The sequence below is a fragment of the Ursus arctos genome, unplaced genomic scaffold (assembly GCF_023065955.2).
Source record: "Ursus arctos isolate Adak ecotype North America unplaced genomic scaffold, UrsArc2.0 scaffold_4, whole genome shotgun sequence".
In the NCBI taxonomy this organism is placed as follows: Eukaryota; Metazoa; Chordata; class Mammalia; order Carnivora; family Ursidae; genus Ursus; species Ursus arctos.
The window spans coordinates 1,077,481-1,081,053 of record NW_026623056.1 but is presented as its reverse complement, the minus strand read 5'-3'; the positions used below and the strand labels follow the sequence as shown (position 1 = coordinate 1,081,053).

At 36.7% G+C, this 3,573-nt stretch overlaps 1 protein-coding gene across 1 annotated transcript; it reads right to left on the bottom strand.

Moving 5' to 3' along the window:
* Window positions 1-761: 761 nt before the first annotated feature.
* Window positions 762-3,256, bottom strand: LOC130542592 (olfactory receptor 4F21-like). Its single transcript, XM_057306534.1, has 2 exons — window positions 3,166-3,256; window positions 762-1,708 (listed from the first exon to the last, which is right to left on the bottom strand). Exons 1-2 carry the CDS (start codon window positions 3,254-3,256, stop codon window positions 762-764), a joined length of 1,038 nt encoding a protein of 345 aa, XP_057162517.1.
* Window positions 3,257-3,573: the final 317 nt, after the last annotated feature.

Sequence of the window (3,573 nt, the reverse complement as noted above, 5' to 3'; positions counted from 1 at the left end):
CTTGGCATTTATTGTTTCCAAACAAGGAAATAGTTCTTTACTCCCAACACCTGAAAGTCTACCTGACAGCTTCCTTTAATGTACAGTATTCTGTGTGGGAAAGTCTAGACATACTAAGGAGTTAATGCACTCTATGAAAATGAAAAAACAAACAAACAAACAAAAAAAAACCCTCCGGCTTCCTTTACCTTCAATTAGGACAATTCTAAGCACAATTTATAGAGTCCCCCAGTGGGCCATAACAGGCTTGAATTTCAGTTACATTTATCAACATAAGCATCCTTCATGTCTTAGTCTCAATTTCCATGTCCTTAATGATGTTTCCAAAAATCAGCTTTCAAATAAACTACTGACAATCAGTTTTTGTCTTTGGATCTCCTTTTAGGGAGTACAACTTCGGTAACTAGATAGAGTTACTAGTCCTACATATATTTGATAGAATAAGTTTGCAGTTCATTTGGAAACTTATAGGAAGTGGAAGAGAAGTAATTATATCCTTCTATTATCAAAATGATAAAAATTTCAATTATAGTTATTATTTAGTAGATAGTGATGCTGTCTGCTAAAACAACCGATATTGTAGTGGATTCACAATTTCCATGGTAGCAAATGTAATGAGTAAATGCTCTACAGAAGTAGATATCTATTCAATGAGGTAGATGTTATATCCAGATCTGGATGTGTTAAGTATCAGAAACCTAAGTGAAAATATTCAGTAGGCTGATGGATATATAGTTTTAGAGCTCCAAAGCCAGATTCAATCAGCAGAATTTGATATAATGTCCCCGTTTGTTCAATCTTTTTATGGCTATGTCTTTGTTCCATAATGCATAGATGGCAGGATTCAAGACAGGGGTAATAGCAAAGTCAACAATGAACAGGTATTTACCAATTGATGATGTGGGGAAAGGCCAGACATAGAGAAACATGCATGGAGTGAAAAAAAGAACCACCACAGTGATGTGAGCTGATAGAGTGACAAATGCTTTGGATAAGTCTCTGGAAGAACGTTTCCAGACCGTGACCAAAATGAAGATGTAGGAAAGGATCAGCAGGAAGAAGGTGCTCATAGTCATGAAGCCACTGTTGGCAGCAATAATAAACTCAAACTTGTGTCCACCTGTGCACGCAAGTTTTATGATCCTGGGAAAGTCACAGTAAAAGCTGTCTACTTCATTAGGACCACAAAAGGGCAAGTTTATAATGAAAGCAAACTGAGACATAGCATGGATCACCCCAATGACCCAGCCAGCAATTACAAGTGAAACACAGATTTTAGGGTTCATGATATTCAGGTAGTGGAGGGGCTTACAGATTGCTGTGTACCTGTCAAATGCCATGGCTATGAGTAACACCATCTCCACTCCTCCCATGATGTGGATGAAGCATATCTGTGTCATGCAGCTTTGGAAAGAAATGAGCTTGTATTCATTTAAAAGGTCCCTGATCATCTTTGGGACTGTGGTAGAGGCAAGCCCCACATCAATGAACAACAGGTTGGCTAGCAGGAAGTACATACGAGAATGTAGGTGAGAATCAAAAATTACCAAAAAGAAAATGAAGAGATTTCCCAGGATGATCCCTAAATAGATCAAGGAAAATATCAACATGAGAAATACTTTAGTTTCCCAAGAACTAGAGAGTCCCAGCAACACAAACTCAGAAACCACAGAATTATTTAGTCCACCCACTGACTTGGACAGAAGAGCTGATTTTCAAATCACCTGAGGATAGAAAATGAAGAAGGGTGAGAATCAATGGTACAAATGTAGGTTTTCTGGGGCACCTGGGTGGCTCAGTCAGTTAAGTGTCCAACTCTCGATTTTGGCTTGGGTCATGATGTCAGCATTGTAAGAAGCGCCACATCGAACTCCATGCTCAGCATGGAGCCTATTTGAGATTTTCTCTCTCTCCCTCTCTCTCACTGCCCCTCTCCCTTCCCTCTCTCTAAAAAACAAAACGAAAACAAAACAAAACCATAAAAAAATCCCAAAAAACAAAACAAAACTAAGAACCAGATATCAAACGCAGGTTTCCTATTTATGCTGCTACTTTGTTGCATGGTTCATATTCTAGAGTTAGAAATCATTTAATTGGAAAAGAAAAAACACAAAATAGAATTACTATAATGATCAGAGGAGTGATTATATAAAAATAGAAAAAAAATTTGAGTAGCTTAGGTGGAGATCAATTGGGGATATTTCCCTTCTTATTCCATTATTAGGCTTCTTTTTTTTCCTTTTACTGATTTCAAAACATTTCCCTTGATCACTTAACTAGGTATTCTTACAACTGAATAATCTCTAACATTTCTGTCACTTTCACATTAATGCTCACATACTAACTTGCATATTCTGGTCAGCTGGATAGTTTATTTCACTGATCAAACAGACATCATGAGGCTGAAACTGTTTAATAAATTTCACCTTGCTTCACCTCATCCGTGGGCTTTTTTTTGGTACAATTTATCATGCATGTCAGGTATTCAGATTGAAATTATTCATAATGCTTTGTTCAAGACACATTGTCATGATACATGCATAGATCTCTATATCAAATAAAATATTTGATATGAGAGAATAAATACCTGTTAGTAAGGAAATGTTTATTAAGCAAAGATAATATTAATAGATAACATTTATTCCTCCTTGCAAGCCACTGTACTAAGCACATTACCTCATTTTAACTTTATAGAATTCCATAAGATAGTAATTATTTTATTAGATTCATTGTATCAGTGGAGAAACTGAGTTACAGAGAGATCAATTGTCAGAGCCACAGTTTGTATCTGCAGGTGCAGGATACCAGAATTCCTGATCTCAATCATGGCACTACGGTCTTCAAGGACAGCCCCTTCAAGTATATCCTGGGTCTTACCCAACACCCATCAATTAGTTTTCTTCCTCTTTAAATTTTCCTTGACCTATAACAAGAATGGCATTAGTATTATGACCTATTATTAGCATAATGAGCTTTCTTTTGGAAAAATCAAATCTCTATCTTGTGTCGTTTTCCAATTTTTTCTCTAACTCTGATTGGCAAGCTGGTCCACACTTTTTGTTCATTCATAAGCTAAAAATGGTTTCCACAGATTTCTTGTTTCTTAGAAAGAAGCTTTGGATTCCAAATACCTCATGTAATAATCACTTTTCAGTCATTACTTACCTTGATCTTTCTGCGGGATTTGATACTGTTTATCATGCCCTTGTTTTTGTAACTCCTTCTGCCTCTGGATTCCTGTCTTCTTTAAAGCCATTCCCTTTCCCACTCCTGAAATTCTGTTAGTTCAAGTAGTGAGCTGAAATCACTTCAATTAGGAGATAGTGGCCCTATCCCACCTTGAAAGTATGTTATATGATTTTTCTAAACCAGTTATTATATTTTTCTTGGCCCTGGATTGATGTAAGATGGGTCACAGGGCCCAGAACTGTTCAGTGAGTTGTAAATCAATGTCCTCTGTGGAGGGTTTTCTTTCCCAAATAAAAGGACATATATCTTCATGTGCAGATGGATTTTCCTGGTCCATTTCCCCCTCATTTGATGCTAATATTATGCCTAAAGGTGAAGCAAACA

What these genes read in the sequence shown, in the direction of transcription:
- LOC130542592 (XM_057306534.1), bottom strand. Translation starts at nt 3,256, where the DNA reads ATGGCTTTAAAGAAGACAGGAATCCAGAGGCAGAAGGAGTTACAAAAA. An exon ending in AATCCCGCAGAAAGATCAAG is followed by an intron (nt 1,709 to 3,165) that starts GTAAGTAATGAC and finishes TTTGAAAATCAG; the next exon opens with CTCTTCTGTCCAAGTCAGTG.